Below are 25,424 nucleotides of genomic sequence, written 5' to 3'. Positions count from 1 at the left end.
ACTGTATTTTAAATTCGTAAAAGATAAACAATCCAAATAATGCACTTCAATGATCAAGCTGAACCCTTTTAAACACCAGCCATTTATTTAGATTTAATGGAGAAAAATAACTTCTTTTTCTTCCGATGGTATCAAAAGATATGAATTCCTTGACTTACTTTTCTAGATATTTGATGGCCTAATCAAACTAGAAGGATTTATTGATAATACCAAAATAACTCTAATCTCTCAGGTAATATTGCGCACAAGTACCATTTGATTTCAAAATGGAAAATCCAGACACTGACACTTTCACATGGACTAAAGAGTACATGTGAAATCGTAGCAGAAGCAGCTTGTCTTGGGCCAAGAAGAGAAATGGACACAAACCAAAACTTTGTAAATGTCACTAAAGTGTCTTCCTCCTTTAATACACATTTATATACATCTATATGCATATCTGTAAGGATACTGAACTGCATTTATCCCATTTCCATCTTAGACCACGGCCGTCATGCTGTCACTGACTGCTGCCAGAGCCTCCTAAGTGATCATCTCACTTCCTCTCTGGCCTAGTAACAATTAAATTCCACTTAGTAGCCAAAGTACGAGATCACATCCCATTTCCTTGAAGCTCTCACCAATTTCCCAATGAAATTAAAATAAAATTCTCATTGCTGATCCCCTGGTCTGTAACCCTTGCTCAGGCCTCCGGCTCACCTGCAGCAGGTGCCTGAACTCACGTCTCACGCACACTGACTTCCTTCCCACCTCAGACCTTCACTGAGGCTGATGCCGGCACCCTGATTGCAGTCCCCAGGTCTTCCCATCCTCACCGCCCTCATCCTCTAAGTTTCGGTCTAAGTATTTCCTCAGATAGACCTTTCATGGAAATTCAACCATTAGATCACCCCCATTATTCTCTGTCCCAGTATCCTTTGATTATCTTCATAAGACTTCTCAATATGTGATCATATACTTATCCATCTGTCTCCCACCCCGAAACTATAAGCTCCATGGCCATTTCCCTCATCAGTGCACAACAAATGCCGGACACACAGTGGTACATAATAAATCTCTGAATTAAGAATGAATACATTAACATTTAGACACTTTAAATAAGTGCATGCATATATATATATATATATATATATATATATATATATATATATATATATATATATATATAAAATGTAGGAAAACGTATACTTATATATATGTAAGTATGTACCACATAAGATTCCTGAACATTGTTAATTAGTTCCATAACATTTTACAGCCTTAAATTTGGTCTTTAAAATCACAAAAATTTCTCTTATAAATGTATACTTTTATAAAATGGTTTTCATATTGGCCATCATCACTACATTTATTCACTTATTTTTAACTTTCCTAGAAAAAGCTATTTACAGAAGTGGACAATAACCAATTGATACTAAATTATAAGACCTCAAATGTCAAATGAGTGGAAGTAGATTTGCACAGAAGCAGTTACAGAGTAGTAGAAAGAATACTGACTACCAAAAACAATTTCAAAATTTATTTTTAAGATGCAGAAAATATGAATTCAGAGACTTGATCCTAATCTATAATGTAGAGACTATATGTTAATTGATTAACATTGTGACAATCAAGTCTCAAACTACTCCTGATATACTCGAATTTATAATACTCAACAGTATTATAAACTGAAACCTGCTCTCATACATGAAGCCATGACTTCATAAATTCTGTCTTTCAGATAGGTAGCTAAAGTGGCTGAGAGAGGAATTTTGAAAATAATATCTTCAAAATCGATTTATCTGTATAAATATGTCAGCGACGATTTGGTTTATACCTTAAAAGTTGGAACAGACAGCTGCTCCAATGATGATGAACTTTCTTCACTGGTCGGTGTGTCCAGGTCGAGGGGACGATGCAATGAGGACTTGGAGGTCCTTTTGTGGGTTGGGTGCTTCACTGACCAATTAACTACCTGGAACTGAGTGAGGTAAGTCTGGTAACAGCTCATCACCGGTTGCTGAGAAGTAATCTGTTCGCTCTCTCCTGTCTTCTCGCCTTCTACAACATACAAATGTTCGATAACGTCATCCTCTCCACCTAAGGCAGACACAAAGGAGGCCTGCGAAGGATGAGTTCTGAACGGCAGAGTTCGGGGATCGTGAATGCTTTCGCCATGGCCGGTAAGTGGTCCTTCTACACTGTGATATATGGAACCCCTACTGTAGTCAATCTGCTGGGTTTGCTTTTTCTTCTTTTTTCTACCTGGGTAAGTTCCAGGGCCTTCATCACTGCTAATGGGCTCAAATTCTTCAGCTGCAGAAAAGTAGGCTTCACTATCAGCCATTGACATGCTGGAATCCATGGATCGATACTGATGAAATGAGTTAGAGTCTGCTGATGGGGTGTAAGGAAATGAACCAAAACTTCTTCTCTGCTTTGGTGAGTCTAGTACATTCTCATCACTTCTGGAGACATCACTACTAAACTGGACGCCAACTGTCACAGGCTGCTTGTCCCCATAAAAAGCAGCAGTAAGGCTCTTGGTACTTCCCAGGCGGGTGGAACATACAGAGGCCTGTCGTTTCAAGGGAGACCTCAGGGGAGACTGACCTGCTGACTTGTCCTGAGTGTTAGGAGACACAGGGCTGTTTCCTGAAATTTCTGGAGGAATACTAAAACAGAAAGCAAAGCCGTTACCAGTTACTGCACGTCATACAGTTTGCTTTAAGTATAAATAGAAGTACTTATCAATTCCATTTAGTAATTTTAATCATTTATCTTACAATAAAGGAAAATCTAAAATTTTACAATAAAATAGCCATACAAAGTAACAAAACAGCACCATATGTGTTCATACCCCATCCAATTCCCCAAAAAAGTGGAGGCAGCTTAAAACAACAGACACTTAAAGAAACCTTGAGTATAATCTTTTATCTATAATCCATGAACATTAATGCATTTATATAAGGTTTTCTTTCTCATATCTTTAAAAAGTTTGTCCAACAAAATATACCAGGGGCCTTTGATTAAATGAGAGAAACCGAAGGAGAGGAAGAAGTCACAGGTACCCGCAATATTTCTGACTTTGGCAGCTGAAGGCGTAGTGCCATTTACTGAGGCAGAACAAATTGATCATGACAGGCAAAAGGTCATTTTTCATGTGTCAAGTTTGAGGTCTTCATGAAACATCCATGTAGATCAATCAAGAAGGGAACTGGGTTTATAGGGACAAAGGTTTTGGCTGGAGTTTAAAGATGTTAGCTACAACCCACAGTAGAAGCCAAAAAGTTATTGAGACTGTCCGGGAAAAGAGTATAGGATGTGTGGAGAAAAGGGTACAGAACAAGAGTCCTAAAGGATAGCACCATTTACAAATGACCGACTGGAAGAGGAAGAGAAAGAAAAAAGGGAGGAAAAAAATGGAGGACGTGAAAATAGAGACTGAGGAGGAATAGCCAGGAAGTGGGAGGAAAATCTGAAATGTGCCGTCAAATCAAGAGGAGAGTGTGTGTCAAGAAAAGAGTAATCAACTGTTATAAAATGAGGAGGACCAAAAAATATTCACCAAATGTTAACAGTGGTTCACTCTCAGTGGTGGGATGACAGGAAATATTTATCTTTGTTACACTTTTCTGTATTTTCCTAATATCTGGAATGAATATATATGTCTTGCTGTTACCATCAGAAAGGCAATGGCAAGTGGACATTTAAAAACATGGACAGGAGGCAGAAGGAGAAAAACAATTTCTACAGTGGGTGACCTGAGAGGAAAGAGGGTTTTCTGGCCCACGGGGAGGAGCAATTATGATCCTGCTGTGACCAGGTCCCCAGCTCGCAGGAGCACCCACCTCACTTGGCCCTCATCTCGCTCAGCACCACGTGAGAATTCTTTCTGCAGCAAATGGTCATCGGCGCCAGAGGAGGGGCTTTCCTTGTCTGCGGCCAGCAGAGGCTGGGCAGCGCTGGAGCTGCTGTTCTCCTCAGAGGACGAGGAGGAGCTGTGCGAGCGCAGAGGCACTTGCAGGCTGAGGTGCTGCACTTTCCTCTCGGCTTCCATCCCTGCCGACTTGTTTTCCCACTCTTTCCTCTTCACGCCATTCACATTACCTAAGCCAACAAGCAAAAAAGCAGTTAACGTGAACAATTCAAAAGACGTCAATTCAAAAGCAATTTATGAAAAATATGACAACTTAATTCAATTCCCTGGTTTTAAGGGTAACTGTTTTTAAAAAGCACAAGCATCTAATTTCACATAGCAACATATCCATATTAAGCATGGACTCCAAGTTCATGGACAGTGAATTTCTTTTCTATTTTTCAATCTTGTATTTGAAAATTATCAAGCTTACGGAAAACTTTGAAAAACAGTACAAAGCCACCATACCTTTTACTTGTAAGTACCTATTTTAAAAATTTTGTCCCATTTGCTCTATTTATATGTAACATACATAATAATTTTTGAACCATCTGAGAGTAACTTGCCGATACTGTGGCCTTTTACCCTAGACACGTGTCTATTTCCTAACACTAATACGTAATGACTATAGTTAGTTATCAACTTGATAAACATAGTACTTATGCAGTACTCATCTAACTTCCATATGTGCTTTCCAATTTTCTCAATTGGCCCAGTAATGTCCTTGAGAGCACTTCTGCCCCCTTCAGTACATGATCAAATCCACAATCATATATTATGGCATTTGGTTTCATGTCTTCTTTAATCTGGAACATTTCGTGATGTTATGTAATTGGAGTTGGGAGGGAGGGGAGATGGCCCTGATACTATTTTCTGCTCAGCTATATATTTGGCTGTATGACCATGCAACTCAGTCTCAGTGATGAACCTTCATTTATTCACTACAAACAGGGAAAGTATACAACTCACATGGTAGCATGGAGATGAAATGAGAAAATACCTGTGAAAATCTTTAAAAACAAACATTATTCAAATCTAAGGACGTAATATTATAAGAAGACACCAAAGTTAAATTGTACTTAGTATCTTTTTTATCCTTTACATGTGAAGAAATTTTAGTGTTTGTTAATTTCATAAAATAATCTGCTCTTATTATTGCAAAACCACTGAAATCAAACAACCTTAAAAACGTGTACACATTTATATATTAAATACAGTAAAAAATCACTTAAATAGGATTTGGCATGTGTAGTCTAGCTCTTTCTGGTAAGAGCTCCCTATACATGGGAAATCAATGCAACAATAACTAAAACTATTTTTTTTCCTATCTTTGTTTGATACTGACAAAAGGCATTGCTAAGTTAATGTTTTTGAGTGGTCTAAGGAAAAAAGGCTAAATATTGGTGCAATATCAAGACTTTTGTACGTTTCTCTTGTTAACAGCACGGCTACTTAAGCAGTAAATACTGCACTTAACTGTAGGAACCCAGATCTAAGAAACCCAAGAGAAAATCCATTTCTGAAGTCTTTAGAGAACAGATACTAAAAGATTTAAATCTCATACCTGGGGAATATGCCATTCACTGCTCATGCCAAACACACATATTTATAAAGTTATCCTACAGGCTCTAAAGAAAGACTACATTTCTCTTCTTAACATGTTCAATTTTAGTGATGAGAAGAGTATTTTGCAAAAGTAGTTGATAACATAGGGCCCAATGGTATAAATATTACTACTGATAAGTTTTCCTATTAAGTAAACTGATAAAACTATTAGCTTATTCTTATTTCTAAGTATATCTCTGGAAGCTGGGTTCTAGGAAAATGACAATAAAAAAAGAAAGATTTAGAATAAGCTTGGCTAGGAAAATCTACCATGTCAACAATAGATCTGAATAATGGACCTACTTTTGCCTTGTGTAACTCTGAGAAACTCACTAGTCTTACCTGGCTTTAGTTAAATCACCTGTAAAAGAAAGGCAGACTATACTGAACCGTTAAGACTGCTCAAAACACTAAGTTCGGCAATGTAACTCTGAACTTCTCTCAGAATGGCATAGGGACAAAGAGAAGATTAGCACAAGTGACAATATAACTCATTTTATTACCTTCCACAATTTTGGGAATTTCTTTAGAGATAATCCATTCTCCAGGCTGCAGCAGAGACTGTCCATAATACATATCAGACTCTGCACTCGTGCTTGAAAATGCAGAGCTACTGGAAGGTGTCAACTCTTCAAGTCTGAAGAAATCTAGGCCAGTTACTGTGCCACCAAAGAACCTGCAGCCACCGAGACAGCCACACTTGTTCCTACACCTCTTATTCTTCAGGGTGTCATCTGGCCACAGAAACCACAGCCTAAGCAGAACCCAAAACAAAAGTAAACAAAAAGCAACAACATAACAAAAACTCATTAAGAAAAACTTTTTGACAGATAATTAGTTAAATATGAGTTAATTGGTGGTATTTTTAAAAGACAAGGTAAGCACAAAAGTTTACTTTTACTGTGGCATTCTTTTTAATCATTTTGCTGTTCTAAAAAACAAATAAGCAAAGGAAATAAGTAGGAACAATATAATATACATTATATAACATACATTTAAAAAAAGCCAAAGAGCTAAATATAAAAATCATTTCAATCCAGTTTAAAAGCTGCAGTAAATATTCTCAAGAGGACTAAAAATTTTAAACAATCTAAAAAATGGCCGAATTATTAAAATAGACTATGTTTAATTCAAAATTCATTACCTTTAGCGTTTCAGAGCTATTTCACATGGCAAATTTAATACACCAAAACACTATAAATGTGAGACAAGAAATTATTTCTTAATAAAACCAAAATAATGCACTATTCTATATTTTAGAGAAAAAAATTATAGTAATTTTGTACTAAGCACTCTAAACAAAGTATTAAGAATTGAGACAAGAAAATGTATTCAAAATTCTTCAGGCTCTCTAAGTGACACACACACAAATCTGTCAGTATTTATTAATTCCCCTCCTTTCTTAAAAAATATTATGTAATACAATCTGAGAGTTACATCTTTATTCCTTTTTACACATGCATTATCTCATTGGATCCTCAGGGCCCTCACAGGAAGACAGAACCGGAATCATCATTTTCATTTTGCATTCACTCATGTATATTTCTTGAACATATCTACTATGTACCTAATTCTGTACTAGGCAAAGAAAATGGGGAATTTTTCAAAAAGTCATGTTTGAGAGGTAAAAGATGACCTGGAACAAATATATCAAGTTAGAAGCAGTCCAGAGAAGACAGAAGGAAAAAAACGTGAGAAAGTGTTAGGATGAGGGAGAATTGAAGGAATTCTTTCAATGAGATGTTATCAATTTCAAATCACTTCTCTATTTTAGCACTTTAAGAGTCGGTCATTCAGCAAAAATATTTTAAAGCACTATCAAAATAAAAGACCTTATATGTCCCATAGACTTTTTTACTTCATTGATGCAGCAAAAGCTTAGTAGAATGCATGGCTTCGTGGTCATCTACACGTGGCTTCAAATTCTAGCTGTGCCACTTAATAACTCTAGGACCTTGGATAAGTCAGTTATCATTTGAGCCTCAGTGTCTTCGCCTGTAAAACTATGGTCTGATACACCTAATGAGATTCTTGTGAGGATTAAATGGTGTCACGTATGCAAAGCACCTGATGCCGAAAGTGGACACAGAGGGGGCACCAAGATGGGAGCTCCCCTCCTCTACCTTCATACAACACAGTGCACTCGTCCTCAAACTTCAGCTTACATGAGAATCACCTGGACAGCTATTGAAATATGGACGGCTGGGCTCCAGCCCTACAGTTTCTGACTGAGGTCTGGGAAGGCCTGATTATATAAATGTCTAACAAGTTCCAAGGAGATACTGGTGCTAGTGGTTTGGAAACTATACTTTTCAGAAACACTAATCTAATAAAACTAATGGCCTATGTGTTCAGTAACTTTTCCAGTTATATCATAAATGAATATACCTACTACAAAAACTCTTGTAAATACAAAACCCCCAAAGGCACCCAAAGCTGAAGATCAGTGAGTTACCACGTAGGGACACAATCACATTAAGTCTTTATTTAAAATGCTATTCCATTCCTAACAGTAGACTTTCCTCTAATTAGCTAGTAATTTTCATCTGAACATGAGACTATTACCAGTCTTAGATTCCACTTACCTCTTAGTTCGGGCATCATGAGTTTCTAGGAAATGTCTTTGGGCCTCATGTTTAGAATGATGATCAGCGGCCAGTGCGATATCCACAGTGATAAGTCCTAAGCTGGCCGACCCAGCCTCAAGCCAGCAGGCCCTCCGCAGGATGGTAGGCTGGAGTCCCACTCTGGAATTGCTCAACTGTTCAATGTACTGTCTCACTTGGAAATCCTGAATGGCAGCGCTTATCCCTTCCCCAACCGACTGATTGTGGAGATTACAGTTTGCAACCCGAATAGCACCCATCTAAAGTCGAATGAAAGAAATGAAACAACAGTCTAGTTTTTGTACTTTTTTAGCAACTTAGAATAAACTACAGAATAGGTACTTATTTCAAAATGCATGAAAGACAGACCGAAGAAAACAAATGGAAAGTGGGAAAAAGGGGAAGAGAAATAGAAAAGATAAATGCAACAGAATAAAAACAGACATTCAATTTTTTAAAAAGATAAAAGGATAAAAACATAATTAAAAAAAACAATACAAGAAGGAGAAATGAAAAGGGAGTAAGTAATGAAATCACAGAATCTTAACAAGGTTTGATTTTAAACAGTAACCCATAAAACAAAGGTGGCAAACAAATGTTTTCAGGAGCCAGGAAGGCACTCAATGTATAAAACCTAAAGGCATTCAAAATCAAAGCTTTGAAAAATCTCACCAATTTATTACCCTGCGATAACACAATGCTATAATAATTGAGTTAGAGTAAAAAAGTAGTGAAAATACACCTTAAAAACGAATACTGGAAGAGAATGTGGGTGAGGAAAAAACAGAAAGCTAACTCCTAGAACTTTGCAGTATTTGTTACAGTGGCAAACTATAAATGTGTGCTGTATTTCAAGAAATGGAAGTTTGGTTTGGTCAAAAGGCAAAAGAAATACACTGGCCAAGAAACAGATAAACATGTACCTTTACATTTGTAGCACAGCCATGCTCCACGATATAAACATCAGCTCCATCTACTGCTAAACGAGTCATAGTGTATTTCAAATCATCTGAAGCTGGACAAGGCCCAGGAATACAACTCAACTAAAATGAAAAATGATCAAATATTTAATTCTGCACCGTCAATTCATTATGTTGATACTTCAGTCTCCTTATTTAAGCAAACAAACAAAATTCTGGTTATATGTGCATTAAAAAAAAAAATCAGTCGGTTCAAGTTTACTGTCTTATAATGAATGATAAATGAAATAATCAGCATTTAAAGTCTTACCAATTAGAAAACTAATCTTAAGTAACCATGTGCCTTTTCCATTCAAAAGGAGCAAGCAGCAAGTCTAAATTGACACAATTTATATATAACTTGGTTTTGAAACTCAAAAACAATAGTCCAGGTTAACTGACAAGTAAACAATGTCATACGTTTATAAGAACTGTATAGGAGTTTAAAGTTGTAAGATTTTCTCATGAGCACTTCATTGATTCACACATGCATCAACTGTAAATTTTATGATGATATCTAGGACAATCCACACAGATTTAATTTTGTTTGACATCTAAAACATAGACTCGGTCATGGTTAGGTCTGACAGAAACATACATATCACCTACTTCCATGAACTTTTGGGGGGAAATGACAGCCCTGGGAAAAGCATGTTCATTAGTGGCAGGGTGCTCTGTACAAATATATTTCCTCCACACAAAATTGACCTTAAAAAACTTATCTAAGATGACAGAAAGTATACCATTGGTTGCATGGGACAGCAGCCAACTGCAAAGGGATACAAAGGAAATTTCTAAGGTGATAGAAATGTCCCAGATCTTCACTGGTAGAAATGGTTACACTGGTATATATCACATTTGTCAAAACTCAAACTCTACAACTTAAAAAGGGTGAATTGATTGTATGTAAATTTTTAAATAAAGTTGATTTAAAAAATGTTTCACGTAACATAAAAGCTTTGCGTCTTAAAAAAAGGAAAAGAAAAGAAAGGAAGAAATGTCCACAAGCACATGTGAATTATCCATAAGAAACTCGCTGTCTGACACATGAATAAGGAACTCATTCCCTGGGGCCCAGCAATGTGTTCATAACCAGAAAAAAGCAATTTTATCATCAATTATAGCAGTTTTCCTGTATTGTTGGTAAATAAGCATGGGTTACAAATTTGTTGGACATAAAATTAAAAGTAGGATGAATTATGTTCAATTTACATTAATATAATAACAAATATAGTTTGCATAGCAAAAGAAAAAGAAAGGAAAGACATATATAAAAACTAGAAAGAAAAACTAAACTTAACAATGGTTATCTCTGTGTTATAGAATTGGGGAAAGTTTTCTTTTTTGAAACTGCCATGTTTTCCAGATTTTCTGCAATGAGCATATTTCAAAAAAAAAGAAAAAAAAAATGCTCCCATCCCCAAATTCATAAGGAACAGTATTTACTGCAACATAACACTCTGCATGTCATTGAACTGCATATAGTTTTAGGGCTTACGGTCTACTTTACAAGTCTCCTAAAAGCACTGTAATGACCCTGAGTCAAGGTACTGCAATGCTGTGGAAAGAGCGTAAGATTTGGAGTCAGGAAACCTGGCAAACACCCAACACTGCTAATCATATTGCAGGAAAACAGATGTGTTCCAGAGAAGTCTGCTAGCAAAGTCATGAAGGAATCTAAACTTCCTCTTGCTTCAATTTCTAAATCTTCTGCATAAATAATACAGCCATATCCCAAAGAGTATAATAATGCATTAAGATCTAAGAGTTAACAATAAAAATGTAAGAGACAAGATATAATTTTCATAATACCTCCATTTATTTGTGAATGCATGTTATAATTACCTCATATTTTAGACACAACTAAATAACAAATAGCTATAAACTCAGCAAAATAATTTTCTTAACTGAAAAAATTGATCTGCAATGTTTATTTCATGGCTATGTGCACTTGATTTAAAGCTGATATCTCCATCTTTAATTTTAAAAAATCCATTAATCTGCTAACATATTTGTTAAGGTACCTTGGATTCGCAGAACCGACGATCAATCCCGTGCTGACATATTATTACTGATTTGGGTCTTTCCAGTTCATACTCCCGGCACACCACATGAAACACAAATGTCTGCCCCCACTCCAAGAGACAAGCCAGCTACAAATAAGCAGTGACAGGTTGACAACACTGTTAACACCCTAAACATGTGTTCAAAGCTCAAAGGCTAATCAAGAATATTAACACAACTTAAAAGAATCCAACCAGTCTTAAACCTGCCACTACCTAATCTACTTGTTAGCCAATATAGTGATTTTTCTACTTTGACATAATTTATAAGCTTGTGTTACTTTTCATTTGTGAATGACCAAATATACTGCCAAAATGAATACTCATTTCAAGTGATAAACTGAGTTTCTAAAGCAAGTACTTTTCTTTAAGGTTGTATCTTTCTTCTTATACGACTAAGTGGAATCCTCGGCCTAGAAAGCAGCTAATAATCAACCAAGCTTGGATGTGAAATTTTTGAGTATTATCATTTTGAACTACAATTTTAGGAAATCAGGCATTTTAGGATTGTATTTATGTAAATAGAGACTGAAGTAACCATACAGCAACTCTTCATCCAACCTTTAGTTTAAAAACCCTTCATTTTATAATCGATTAGACTTGTTAAGAAACACGCTGAGACACGGGACACATGATATTATCCCCTTAAAACGTACATAATTTAAACTCCGGGAAAACATAAATTTCACTTGTAAAATATACAAAGAATGGCCTAAGCATTAAAAGCGCCCATGGAATCATGAATCTCACAGGAAATAAACAGTGATGCCAAGATTCCAGTGCAGAAGAAAATGTTTTCTCTTCTAATAAGTGCAGTTTATAAACATTTGAGTCTAGCGATCCTGAGATTAAAAGAGTTGTGTCTAGTCTCGTGGGGTGAGTATGGCTTTACTTCATGCTTATCAGAGAAAAGCTGCTTTGTCATATGCTTCAATTTTGACTTGTATGTGTAGAGACAGGAAATGGTGGACAATAAGGAGAGGATAGTTACGAGGCCAATGAGCACTGAATACTACTTTTCATCCATTTTTATACATTCCGTTATACATTTTTCATCCTTTTTTTTTTTTACATAAAATATCCTTTTGCAATTCCATTCATTATCCTACTATTTCTAGAATCTTAATTTTTGCTGCCTTCCAACAATTTCAGATATACAAGATATTTAGATTCTTTATTCACCTTCTTATTGCTACTACCTATCTCTAAATGATATGTTTTCATAGCCATTCTGTAACTTTTTATTAAAATTGAGCATATGCATTTCTGCCACATTACAGTATTTTGAAATGCCAAGATAAACATGCATATTGTCATAAATATATGGCTCAACAGCTGAAATGTTACGAAGTAAAATGGCTATTCAACTAAAGTCAGTGGTCCATTTCTAAACTAATCCCAATGCCTCTGAGTCTTCTAAAGACAAAGCAGGATGGTGAAGACGAGGGGGAATTTATCCAAAGGATCACAACTGGCACCCTAGACCAGGTTTACTTACAAGTAAATCCATTTTTATTTTTTTAACCAGTATCTATCTGCAACACTAATAGCAGGTAAAATGACATTACCTTCCTTTGGGATGTGACAAGTAAAGCACTAGGCTACCTAATCCTTAATACCATAAATGCTATTTTCAAATCCTATTTAAGAACTATACAAAAAAAGCAAAGTTCTTAGAAAATTATTCTATCTACTAGGAAAAGAAGATTGTTTCAACAGTGGACAACCAACTAATACAATTTTAATAATATATGTGTTCTCTCTATAATATATATGTAACACATATATGTAACACATATATCTCACCCTAAGGTTTTCCCAAAAAAAATCTCAAATTCTTTAAAGTACTGTGCAGAACTATAAAACATTACACCCATCAGTTTCATGTGACTCAGAAAAGTGAAACTTGTCTCCGACTCATCTATTGCTAAGAAAACTGAATGTCAAGAACAACATCCATCCAAAAAGCAAATGGCTGTTGTCTGGCCATCAGAACGCCATTAGTGGTAATGCGATGAACATTCAAATGGGCCTACAGCTCACTCTTGGGGCAGTAGGTGAGTAAAGGAAAAAGAAGTCATGAGAGAGTACTCTGAGAATCATACCTGTGGTGCAGTAACCTTGGCTGTAAGGCTCCCCGCCTGCACATCAATTAGCCAGGCGTATTCTAAAGAATCACTTCCCAAAGGAAGACCTTCTGCTGAGAACATAGCGTGTGCTCTCAGCTGGAGACCAGACAAACTGATGTGACCTTCCCTAAGTACTTCATCCACAGGGGGTCGCTGCTGAAAACAATAACAACAGACTGTAAGAGCACAAGAAAATCGCATTACAATTTCTAGTTGCGTTTTTCCCCAGAGACTAACATGCTATCTGGAAAATAAGGCTCTGGGATGGATCCCCAAGCTCCTCACACCACCCTGTACCCATAAAAGCAGTCTGCATGAAGCTTCTGTAGTGACAATGCCCACAAGAGCCCAGCTGCAAAGCACAGCAGCATTGTCCTCAGAAGAATGCAGGTCTGATTGGTAAAGGAGTAAAGCCTTGAGGAGTAAAGAGGAACTAATACTCTGACCGGGAATGTAACAGGCCACTCTTCTGAGGGAAGGAGGAATCATAAGATTCAAATATTAAAAAGCAGACAATAACAGGGAACTATAAGCACCAACAAGACCATAAAATGAAGACCTAGGGAAGGAGGTCATCTCCCACACAGATTTTGAGAACTGCGTAAATATAAAAAGGATAGATTTATCTTAGAGAATAATTATATACTCACTACTAAAAAGCAGCCAATATTTCAAAGAGACAATTTCTAAGACTTACTCTCATTCAGAAAGCTAAAGAATAAATGCTGAAATCAGGTATTCCGTGGAACACCACAAAATACTGTTAGGAATACAGAATTCAACCAGCTTGGCCATGCCCTAATATCAGTCACCAGTTCCTGTGCCATCTACCTGCCAGTCTCTCACACACTCACTGACTTTCTTCCATCTTCATTGCTATCATCCTCGTCCAAATAAGACCTCATGCCAGGACATCGGCAAAGCCTCCCAGCACTCACTTTTCTCTCTCTCTGCTCCATATTCTACAAAACGACCAGAGATCTTTTCAAAGGACAGATTTTATCATGTTCTTGTATCAAGACCATTACATGCCACCAAAGCACCTCATACCGCTCTGTGAAATTATTTATCTCAATTGTAATTCCCTCAAAATGTATCTTCTCCATTGGGTTGATGAGGGTAAAGACCATTTCTGTCTTGTTCACCACAGATCCAGGGCACCTAACATAACAGAGTCACCACAAACAGTAGACACTGCTGACCGAGCGACTACACAGATGCCTTCACAGCACGTCTTCTCAGAGGCTTGAACATGCTATTACACACTGAGACAGCCCACAGATATTCCCCAAGCTGATTTCAGTACGGTAGTCTTTTTAGTGTGTGCATGCTGGCCATCTCACAGGGTTAGTGTTCCTTGTTTCGACACATTTTGGGAAACACGTTCTTACAATTTTTTTAAGAATGAGGGCTAAATATAATTCATAAGGACTTCTTAAAAGCAAACTTCAAATTGTGACTATAATGTAGTTCTAGAAGCTCTTCTGATGCAGGTTTTCTTGTCTTTTCTTTTTTTTCTTAATTAAATGTATTGGGATGACAATGGTTAGTACGATCACATAAGTTTCCAGTGTACAATTCTATAATACATCATCTATCACATTTTTATAACGTTTTCATCTAAGTTGTGTGACAGTATATAAAATTGCCTAACTTCTCCAGGCATCAGTTCCCTTAGGTTTTATCTGAGGAGTTGGGAAGGATGGTCAGTAGATTTCTTCTGACATAAGATTCCATAATTCTCATAATAAATTTTGGTTTTTTAGTTCAAAAATACATGTGGCTTGTCCTAAAGGTATAGCCTGCCTTTATTGGGGGGCACCAATAAAGATTAAATGCTGAATTGTATTATGGCTTGCTCCGTGTTGTGGGGTACATGGTGTCCCCCAAAAAGAGACGTTCAAGTCCTGAGCCCAGGTTCCTGTGAATGTGACCTTATTTGGACATGGGTCTTGACAGATGCGGTCAAGTTAAAGTGCGGTCACGCTGGATTAGGGTGGCCCTAATCTAATGACTGGTGTCCCTGTAAGAGGAGAACTGGGACACAGACACACAGATGGATGTCACGTAAAGGTAGAGGCCGAGATTTGAGTGATGAGTCCATAAGACAAGAAAGGCCAAGATTTGTCAGCAGCCACCAAAAGCTAGGAAAGGCAAAGCAGAATCTTCTCCAACAGCCTATAGAGAGAGCACGGCCCCACCGAACCCTGATTTCAAACTTCTAGGCTACAGAACTGGGAGAGAATAAATGTGCTGTTTCTAGCCATCCAGGGTGGGCTCCTTTCCAGGAGCCCTAGGAAACTAATACACATCATAAGATGATCATGCAGTAATATGTGTGGTTTCCTAAGTCAAACACAATAATCCATCACTTTAGATCCTTAACCTCGAAGCCCTGAGTTACGACTAATGCCATCAGGAATAAACACCTACAGTGAGTGACCCGAGACTGACCCTGGGGGACAGTCACAGTGTGAAGCCTCCCAACATGAAACAATAGTAGACAGTGCAGAGACCAAAGAAGAGACGATTTCCTGGGAACAGTCCCGCCAGCACTACCAAATGTAAGCGAGGTAAGTAGGTAAGAGATTCCAAGAGAATACATCGAGTCCGCTATCTTCAGGGCTAACATCTAGGAAAGCAGGTATCACCAGTGCTTCTACGACCACGGTGATACCTCCACTCTGTATTTTCCTTCTCTAATCATCAAATGAATCAGACTTTATACTTCAGTCTGTACAAATCTGCCAATAGCTCAATGATATAGTCCATGTGAACTCTCTTAATGAGCTCAATAAAATGTTTTTATAACTGGTACAGTCTTCCGAGAATGCAGTGATTAAAATAAACTGTCACCAGGTACTCATAAGAAATCAGATATTCATCTAAGAGTCTCAGAACTCCGCCAGAAGGAGATATATTTCCCTTTCACCTTTATTAATTTCCTCAATAGATTAAAAAAAGAAGATGGGCTTCCTCTCCACACACTCGCCTCCCAGAATAAAGAACAACAAATTCTAATGACCCACTTATCAGAGAGAGGAGGACAGCAGTTATTTCTAAGGTTTCTATGGCAAGTTAAAATACAAGTGTTACGCACTTGTGAGATCTTTGCGAGAGAACAGTCCTACATCGTGATTTCAGTGGCAGTAACGTGGTAAAATGACACAGAACCCGGCACACATAGTGCACCACTGTCAACTTCCTGGTTTGGATACTATAATTATGTAAAAGACCAACATGGGGGAAACTGGGTGAAGGGGACACAGGCCCACTCTATATAACTTTGCAACTTCCCATGAATCTACTATTATTTTGAAATAAAAGTTTAAAAAAGAAAACATTTTGCAGCTAAACAGCATATATTAAGTGTTAAGTTTTAGCTATAATGATCTCAGTTATGTGAAATGTGTGTGTGTGTGTGTGTGTGTGTGTGTGCCATATATTAGGTTGCTGCAAAAGTAACTGTGTTTTAAAAGGTTAAAAATAATTGCAAAAACCACAATTACTTTTGCACCAACCTAATATATACATATTTAAAAAAGAGTAAGTTAAAATAAATGTTAAAAGTATATGTAGAAAAATACAATCAGTTATGGCAAAAGAGTGAAAAGGGGGTGTGCTATTTTAAGTAGGGTACGCAATTACGGCATAGAATCCACAGTAAGTTACCATCCATTGACGATTTGAGGGTATCAGACTCACCCCATTTATAATTTTGCTTTGTATTAAAATCCATTTTTATTTCTAAAGCACATGATTTGCCTAAAGTAGGGAAGAGCCCTAGAGCAGTGGTAGATGCTATGAGAAGCCATTTGGCATTGAAAACTAATAATAAAGTGATAATCTACTTAGGAATGTGAATTAGTCCCATTTGATGAATATCGTTGGTTCTCTTCCAAAAGGGCCTCAGGGATACCTTGAAAGAATTAACAAAGTATCTTGTATGTATGTTAGACCATGTAGATATGCATATTTTGAAAATTTATGACTCTGGTTAGTATTAATACTTAGGTTGTGATTTTTAGCAGAATCTACCAACATTTTATACATTCTTCCCTTCCATAAATAAATGGGAAAGTTATAGAGAATTTCTATTTCTAAAAACAGTAAGATAGAAAATGTAATTGTCTCGGATCACATAAGTGGGGAACAGCAGAAAAAAAAAGAAAACTGAGATTCCTGAAAAACTGTCATACATAAACACGCATACAAAACTTCTTAGTATGGTTAAATGAAGAGTCTCTAGTTTAAAGAGACTAGTTTTATATTCCATGCACAGAAACAAACACACTGTTTTGTCACAAAGAGTCTCTCGCATAACTCACTTTTACATTACCTGATAGTTATCACTGACAAACACATTCAGGGGCGACAGGACGAGTTGCAGCATGGTCTCCCTAAATCCTTTTTTCATTTCAAAACACAATCTTTCCAAGAAAGCTGTGGGACACTCAGGACCATCAGTAGTGCCGTGCTAAAGTCAAACAAAATACCGTAATCAAGACATGGAAAAAATGAAGAGCAAGGATGTAAAGGAAAATAAACATTACATTTGTATAATTAGGAGATGTTTAAAAAGGAGAAACAGTGCTTACTGACAAACAGAACTATTCTGTACCCCAGTAAGGATAGTAGGTCTACCAGGCACCGGAGGTGACTTGTCTGCTGTGCAAACCTCGGTCCACGACATGATGGAGCCAGCGTGCCACAGAAAGTTCAGGCCTACCCACTCCCTATTTGGCCCTGGGTTCTTTGGGAATACAATCTCGTTCCAAGTCAGCCCCACAGGCCCAACGGTCATCTTTAGAGTGGACCAGGATTCTGTGCAAACTTGTGACAAATTTCAATCTCTGACACACCAAGCTTGATCTTGATATTGCAGTAGGTCCACCATAAGGCCCCAAACTGGTCTGGAGTTGGAGATAAAGGCTAGGAAAATGTACAGTCCCAGAATATCCATCGGTCTGCCTGTAAACTAAACAACTTAATGCCATGACAAAATGGTCTAAAGTTACACTAATAGTAGCAAAGAAGCTAAAGTGAAAGGAGAAAAACAGAAAATAAAATTATCAATGATCAAGTAATCACATTATAAAGAAATAAACTAGCTTTATAGAGATAAAAAAGGATAATTTAAAAGTTTTCAAATGTGATTTTTGTTTTAAGTGTGTGCTTGCGTGTGTACACACAAACACACAGAGTTTTCTATGCTGGGTGAATTTCACAAAATATAGACTATTTTGATATGGAAGCACTTACAACAGGAAGACGCCCATGAACTTTGTACAAATTCACAAGTACAGTGATATCCCAAGGACGCAAGGTAAGCGGATGAACTGACTTGGCTGCACTTTCATTTTCCTTTCTATCATTTTCCATTCCGACAGCAGTCCACCCAGAACTGGATGACGTTGACAGTGACAGAACAGGACTTGAAATAACCTCTTCAAAATCCATATACATGTCATCTTCCCCAAAGTAGTTTTCCTATAAATATTAAGAACAAACTGCTATCAAAAGAGGTATGTAACAAAAACTCACCATGGATCTCAAAATTCGTAAACTAAGCATGTCCCTAATTAACCTGTTTTATGTAATTAAAGCATCAGGTCTGTTTCCTTAAAATGGATAAAAGATACATACATTTAAGACATACATACACTTATTTGGCTGTTTAGCAAATAAATATTCTGTGGCATAAAACACAGAAAGTTATAGAAGTTTATAGTAAAGCTTCAGGTTAAAACCACCTCCAATTACAGCCAAAACTTGCAATCAAGGTCCCGGAAGAAACCATGGAGGATTTGTAAGGGTCAGTGGTTTTCAATCTGTGCTTCCCAGAGAGCTGAGGCAGAGACATCTTTTGGGGGAAGCAGATCAATTCAGTTTCACTAAATCCAATTAGTTAAATACTATAATTCATATACCCAATTGGAATACTTATTAGGAATACTTAATAAGAATGTCCAATTTGGGTTATTGACGACAAAAACATATGCTATAAACAGTTAACTAAAACTTCTTTTCACCTAGCTCATCCTGGTGTCCTATGCGTTAGTGTCTCAACTACTAATATTCTAGTTTCCTTGCATCAGAATTTATTTTTAATTGAAATACGTTTTTCCCATTGATTCTGAATTTAAATTTTGCTTATTTGATCTGTCAGTAGTAATCAAAAGTTATTAAAATATTCCTATTAACACTGTTAGTTGGATTTGTTCAATATTAGAACCAAGTCAGTATTTTGGTAAATTCTGCACTGTGGTTATTGACACATTTTCTAGCTAGGATTCTGGATGTCAGATCAATTACTACCTTTTCATAGGAAAGGGTGTTAAAAGACTTAAGGCCATTCAGTGGCAGGGCTATTAAAGTCACAGCTCTACTGACTCACAAAACTGGTGCTTTTTTCCTCTCTTCTCTACTCTTACGTGCCTTAATACAGGTACTACTTAACACACGTATGACATCTTGATAATTGTCCTTATTATATAACTCTGAAGCATGGACAAAGGTGAATAAACATTGGTCTTTATCCTAAATTCCAATATTAAATCTTTAAAACTAAAAATAAATGTCTAATTGATTTCAATCAACATTAAAAACCTTGAGGTATTTGGAACAATTCTCCTTGAGATCATGTGTTCCCAATCCACCTGCCGGCCAGTCCCAGTGACAGGTGCAGGGCGTCTGGAGCTGACACAGGTGGGATAGTTGCATTGTGATTTTATCTGCAAATCGCCACCAGGCCCCATCGTCTCTGCCCCACCCCCATCCACACAACCCATCTGTGTATCAAGGTACCTGGTTCATGTTATTAGCTTTCAGCATTCTAAAAGTTAACCAATGAATCATTAGAAATAAGTGATACTTACTTTAGCCGATTTTTAATAATCCTACCTTACTAATTTCTTATTTTTAAAATACTCCCTTGTAGTCTCTTACAGTCCCTTACAATTTTAAATCTTTTTTAAAAATGAGATTCCTGTAGATTATTACAATTCAAAGAAAAATATCCTTTTGGGCCCAATGTTTAATTTGCTACTAAAGCAATCTCCACTTAATTAATGATCTGAAACAGAAATAATTTATAACAAATTCTTTAGGGAAGACTGAATCCCAAAAATAGTAGAGGACATTTGCTAATTATTATTAAATGTGTCAATGACTGTTTTTAAGGAGTTATAAAACATTAGGAGCCTTTTATGAGTTAACACTTTTGTACTTGTTGAATATTATCAGCAAAATGTACTTCTAAATTATTAACCCCTTTAAAAAAACTAGCCTAACGTTAAATGTTTAATGTTGGGTGTCTGATTTAAGTTTTTTTAATATATAAATTCCTTCTGTAACGGCTAATTTCTTAAGGATTCACTAAAAAATAAAAATAAAAAATTACCAGAGCATTGACCAAAGTGTAAGGCAAGCAGAAATGTATTATGGCAAATTTTTAAGGTATTTTAAGATTAATAAATGTACACAAATATTTACAAACACAAATAAAATTTCCATTTTATGGTGTGGCACACAAAATTAAACTGTCTTTAAAAAAAATTCCAAACAACCCTAGGAGAAGGCCAAGGAGGAAGAGGAAAAGAAAGCAGAGAGAGAGGAGAAAAAGGAGAGAAGAAAACAAAGAAACTTAAAGAATTACATACATTCCTAATAAAAGGAAGCATAGGAAAACAAAGAAGAAGCAGAGAGTTCATCAGTGTAGAACACTGTTTTGCATGTCATGCTTTAGATGTATAATTTATAACATATGTCAAAACTTAAGTAGACACTTGTGCGGACAGAGCCAGCAGTTCAGTTTCCAGGCTCTCGGCCTCACATAGAAAGGTGCTGGCTCAGGTAGTAAATGGCCATCAACTGTGATTGGATGGCCATCAGCTGTGGCTAATTGACCGTCAGCTGTAACCAGTGAGCCATTGGCCACTAATATAACTGCTGTGGCTACAGTAGCAGAAAACGGGGGGCTAGCAAGAAGATGGTGGCTGAGCTAGCAAGCGCGAATTGTAGTTAGCAGGGTGGATTGCAGCTAGCAAGTGAGGTTGGTTTGCAGAGAGAAGTGGACGGCAGGTAGCAGATAGTGTGGCTCCTGCTTCCTGTGTCTCCAACCCAGCCGCCAGCGAGAATATAGTGGTGTGACTCCCCTACCTATGGCTCCCCGGGTGTTCCTTTTTGGCCTAGCCATATCCTGCATTCTTATGTGGGGAGCGGGAGCAGAGATCTCACATGACACCCCGCGTGACAACACTTTATAGAAAGTTCTGAGTTAATCTGATGAATGCAAATACTAATACAATCTTTAGTGCAACAAACTTTTGACACCACTAAAACACTGTTGTAAAAGCCTTAATGCACAGAAAAGTCTGCATCAAAACATGATAAACTGTCAACAGAGGTTACATCTATGAAGCAGAATTTATTTTAAAAAGTCTAAAATATAGGCATATACTTCTTTCTCTGTATTCTTTGTTACCGTCCTATTTTTGATGAATATGTATTGCTATGGAATTTTTAAAATAAAAAAATTGAGGTCTGATGTATATATAATGCAAAATCCAGAGTTAATACCTCAATAGTAGTATTCAAAATTGATATTATACGCACATAACCACCCTTACTTGTTAACTTAGCCATTACTTGTATTTATATTAAAATATAAAGTTGATCCTTGAACAACATGAGGGGTTAGGGGGTGCTGACCCGTGCACAGTCACAATTCCACGTAGAATTTTTCACACCCCAAAATCTTAACGATAGTCATTTCAGTATTTCGGGGACTGAGTCTTAGACAGCCCCCACACCCTGTAGGCACCATAATTCCTGGAAGCACAAGTCCCTTATATAAAATGGCACAGAGCAATGCATACAGTCAGCCCTGAATCTATAGGTTCCCAACCGTCAATCAAAAATACTGTTTTCGATCCGTGGTCAAACTGAATCTGTGGATGCGGAAACCTACGGATATAGAGGGCCAACTGCGTATTTATTGAAAAAAATCCACATAAGTGCACCTGCACTGTTCAAACCCATGTTATTCAACGACCAACAGTAATTCAGCCTCTACAGGGAAATTACAAGTTGAAAAATGCATTTTAGATCCTTTATAGTTATTCACATACAATCCCAAGAAAATTAGATATTAAAAGAAATATTTGAGGAATATTTTAGGTCAAACAATCTCCCAGCCCTCCCCCACCAAAAAAGAAACGTGTGTATGAGTTTGTTTCCTCTCTTGAATCTGAAGAATCACTTTTTCAGGCATCTCTCCTAAAATCAAACAGAAACTGTAGATTTCCACAAATATTAAACACATTTTTCCTTGCATCTTTTATCTAGCATGACATCATCTGATGCTTTATGTAGCTCTTATTACATAGACTACAGTAACTCCCATGCTGAGATTTTAGGTACCTCCCAAACCCATGAACCTAGCACTTCTTCAGAGTCTTTGCTAGCAAACCTTGATTGTCCTTCCCTGACCAACACTGACTACCTGAGACCCTGCCCAGAATTCATCACTCCTGTCACTGAAAAATCACAGGATTCCTTGGTAGCTAAGCATGCGATATCCAAACATCTGCAGGTGTGAAAATGCTAAAGGAAGTGCATAAGTAAACATTGAAGGAATTAGATTCACACAAGTAACTCAACTGCTGTGACTTTCAACAGTTCAATGAAAATCTAAAGCAAAGTGAATTTGCAAAATCCTGGAAAAATGCAAAATTTCATGGAGTTGCTGAAAGTGACAAATCACAGGCAAAGCTCTTAGGGAGAAGTGAGGATCTGGAAGGCTTAGAGCAGGTTCCTACAGAGAAGAGTAAGTCAGTAAGAATACCAATGACTCGCTGGGGACTTTTTAAAAGTATCAGTTGAATATCAAAAGAATAAGAGTGACGTCTAGAAAACTGACGAAACTCTCAAACACTGTCCTTAAAATAGCCTCTCTTCATACTCAGGCTACAGACATCAGCCTTTAAGTGCTCTCATGCTGTCAGTGGGGAAATTATACCAATGAATCAACACTTGATTCAGTCCTTGCTCAAAGTAGTGCCTATTTCTTTAGAACCTAAATTTGTCATATTTTGAAATACACTTTTCATATATTTGCTTCAATTTTTAAGATAGAGCTTCAAACAAATCTTTGATTATTTACCATACAGCTGCCCGTTTTTAATGGATTCACTTGAAGAAGACTTCTCCTGGCACCAATTACCCTCAGACAACAAGGTTCTCTTGTACTTCTATTGCTGCATCGATTACAATGTGCTCAAGTTTGTCCACATATGTCTATCCTGCTTTATCCCTCTAGTTTATCTCCCTGAGAACAGATGCTATTATCATCTCTACCTCCAGCAACTAGCATAATTTCTAGAATATACTAAATGCTAAAAAAAAAAAAGCTAAACTGCAGAGTACACTACTTTTTTAAATTAAATTCATTGGGGTGACAATGGTTAGTAAAATTACATAGGTTTCAAGTATACAAAGGAATACACTGTTTTTAATAAATAACTTTGTAATTGAGTCTGGTAGTATTAATATAAGTCTAATGAACATTTTAAATCATCCAACTGGCTACTGCAAATGGTCTCAATTTCTTTTTTTTTTTTTTTAATTAATTAATTTATTTATTAGTTTCAGGTGTACAAAACAAGGTAATACTTAGACGTTCATCATTTATATCCCTCATACTGTGAACCCCCCTCCCCCCATCCACTATCCCTCCGACCTCACACTGAACCATCACATCTCAATTTCAATTAGATATTCAGTGCTTTGCCTATGTTTAAAAATATGTAAGTTCTTTTTAAAATCATACCTTTATACACAAAAAGGCATTTAACAGTGGTCCATAGAGAGTTATTTGAGAATCTGGGGAAAGTTCCATTTCCACATGAAGTTTATCAGGGGGAAGCTCAGAGGGATCGATAGGCGGCCGTGAAGAAGTAGAGGGTGAAGAAGCAACTCTGTCTGCTGTTTTCTGGGATGGTCTTAACACAGATAGCATTGTCTCTTCCATTTCTGACACTGGAATAAATTAAGGAAAAAATATTTGGTGAGGTAGGAAAGTACCTCTTAGAAGTTCTTTTTCTTTTTGAGTGGTTAGTTTTGACAACCTAACTTCCATGACCAGTCAATTTTATTATTTTCATATCAAATGCAAATTATTTTTTTAAAAAATAGCTACAGCAAATAAAAAAGACAAAATTCTTGAAAACAAGAGTACTGAATATCAGAAAGGATTTATAGAATGTGAAATCTCATCATCCAAAGCAGTTGACTCTTCTCTTCCTTTTTATCAAATACTTGGCTAAAAGTTCTTCAAGGAACTATTTACTAAGAAATTCCATTTTGCAAAGATGAAAGTAACTGATCTTGATATAACACCTATAGTATATAATAAAAAAAACTGAAAGACTAATGATTAAGAATGCAAAATAGAAGAGACTTCATTGAAATATGTGTAGAAATACATAAATCATACTGCACAGAATCAGGGAAAAGTTCCTGTTAACACAGGCAACATTCTCATCAAGTCCTTGCAATACAAATTTGGGTCACAATGCGACTTAACTGTACTTGGGCATTAAAGTATAGTTAGTTTCATATAAATAGCTATTCAAATACAGTGTAATATTATCAAGCTTCATACATACCAAGAATTATACAACCTATTCTTTAAAACTTAACTCACTGGAAAAATATACAGAAAATATCACTTGACTCTAATTCCATTTGGACCCTGTAATAAGGCACATAATCTTCAGGGTAACTATGACATCATAGTTGTCAAATGCATTAAAAAAAACTAACATTTCACAAAATCAAGTGATTTAAATATATAGACTCACATACATCTTGTTTGATATTCCATCTCCGATGCTTCTAGCTTGGAAGGCTTGAGAAAATTATATAATTCCTTTCTCTGCGCTTATTTCCTCAACCCCACAGTGATGATAATAATGAAAATATCTATTTCACAGAGTTATTGTAAGGACTGAATGAGATAATGTGAGCCAGGAAACAGCTTGGCCTAGTATTTGATACATAGGTAAATGCTCAATAAAAGTTAGCTATAATTATACCAAAATTCTTAAAAGATTTTATATGTATACAATCATATCAAAAGAATACATGCATTTCCAAAGTTT

The 25,424-nt window shown here is 36.6% G+C and overlaps 1 protein-coding gene across 3 annotated transcripts in view; it reads right to left on the bottom strand.

Annotated features, from left to right (window-relative positions):
• The window catches only part of BLTP1 (bridge-like lipid transfer protein family member 1), a 162,809-nt gene that overhangs the window by 88,223 nt on the left and 49,162 nt on the right, over nt 1–25,424 (bottom strand). For all 3 annotated transcript variants that reach the window (XM_081077429.1, XM_081077430.1, XM_081077431.1), the window contains exons 20-29: nt 24,092–24,300; nt 18,523–18,750; nt 17,600–17,737; nt 13,237–13,416; nt 11,093–11,221; nt 9,033–9,152; nt 8,089–8,369; nt 6,007–6,257; nt 3,831–4,089; nt 1,817–2,654 (exon numbers count right to left, since the gene is read on the bottom strand). In XM_081077429.1, the coding sequence (XP_080933555.1) occupies nt 1,817–2,654; nt 3,831–4,089; nt 6,007–6,257; nt 8,089–8,369; nt 9,033–9,152; nt 11,093–11,221; nt 13,237–13,416; nt 17,600–17,737; nt 18,523–18,750; nt 24,092–24,300 (2,633 nt within the window). The remainder of the gene's footprint in view (nt 1–1,816; nt 2,655–3,830; nt 4,090–6,006; nt 6,258–8,088; nt 8,370–9,032; nt 9,153–11,092; nt 11,222–13,236; nt 13,417–17,599; nt 17,738–18,522; nt 18,751–24,091; nt 24,301–25,424) is intronic.

This window comes from Rhinolophus hipposideros (genome assembly GCF_964194185.1).
Source record: "Rhinolophus hipposideros genome assembly, chromosome: 16".
NCBI classification, from domain to species: Eukaryota; Metazoa; Chordata; class Mammalia; order Chiroptera; family Rhinolophidae; genus Rhinolophus; species Rhinolophus hipposideros.
Note: the sequence above shows the minus strand (reverse complement) of the source record. Positions and strands in the feature narration are given on the sequence as shown.